Source organism: Octopus bimaculoides, chromosome 30 (assembly GCF_001194135.2).
Source record: "Octopus bimaculoides isolate UCB-OBI-ISO-001 chromosome 30, ASM119413v2, whole genome shotgun sequence".
In the NCBI taxonomy this organism is placed as follows: Eukaryota; Metazoa; Mollusca; class Cephalopoda; order Octopoda; family Octopodidae; genus Octopus; species Octopus bimaculoides.
The window spans coordinates 1,223,754-1,224,682 of NC_069010.1; the positions used below are offsets into that span (position 1 = coordinate 1,223,754).

The following is a 929-nucleotide window of genomic DNA, read 5'->3' on the forward strand; positions in this document are numbered from 1 at the left end:
TAGATGGATTGGTAGATAAATAGAAAGGAAGATAGATAATTAGTAGAAGTCGCAAAGTGACTTAAGTACTGAAAGTTTCACATGCATGTACTAATTTGCATACGAGCGCATGCGCACATGTATTCATCTGCATACGCGCACTCGCACACGCACTTGTTGTAGGATCGACTACTCACGACTAGCTAGCGTGGGTGCTCGTTGGGGACCACTCTGCTTTAGTAGTACCGGAGTAATATTTACTGTATTTTATACTTGGAGAAAAAAATATTTTTCCCAAATGTTCACTTCATTAGAAAAACTGTATCAGCTTTTGTAAATGCATTAAAAATACTATAACATAATCTGAACATTATTTCAGAAATAAACTCCGTTCTCTTGCAGCATATAAAAGACAAATTTAGGTGAGGCGAAATGAGGTAAGTTTGTTGCTGCAGTTCTTCAGAATTACATTTGAAATCAGATTCATACGCATCAATATCCATCCTTACACATTCGAATTATCAGAAATGTAAGAAGAATATAAAATATCTAGAGTAAATTGAAAAAGAATATGAAATTAACAGAATTTGACCAAATAAAAAAATCTCAGCATAAAGTTTTCTCTGTAGCTTTTTCACGATCTTCAGTCCCATTGCATGGCATCTTGGGCAAATGTCTTCAATCGTAACCTCAGGACAACCGAAGCCTTGTGAGCGGATTTGGTAGATGGAAACTGATAGAAGCCTGTCGTGTGTGTATTTGTACATATGTGTGTGTGTCATTGTGTCTGTGTTTGTCTCGCCCATCACCAACAAAGGGACTGATAGAATAAGTAGTAGGGTTTATAAAATGAAATAATTCCTCCAAAGCAATGCTCCAGCATGTCTACAGTCAAATGACTAAAACAAGTAAAAGAAAGAATATAGGCAAAATGAAATACCTCGTTTCAG

The 929-nt window shown here is 36.1% G+C and overlaps 2 protein-coding genes across 2 annotated transcripts in view; one reads left to right on the forward strand and one right to left on the reverse strand.

Annotated features, from left to right (window-relative positions):
• The window catches only part of LOC128251273 (acyl-coenzyme A amino acid N-acyltransferase 2-like), a gene marked incomplete at its 3' end in the record, with an annotated part of 93,108 nt that overhangs the window by 2,437 nt on the left and 89,742 nt on the right, over positions 1-929 (reverse strand). The gene's annotated exons all lie outside the window — the stretch shown is intronic.
• LOC106873586 (acyl-coenzyme A amino acid N-acyltransferase 2) overlaps positions 412-929 on the forward strand; it is a 5,661-nt gene continuing 5,143 nt past the window's right edge. The window contains exon 1 of the mRNA XM_014921020.2: positions 412-416. Coding sequence (XP_014776506.2) covers positions 412-416 — 5 coding nt within the window. The remainder of the gene's footprint in view (positions 417-929) is intronic.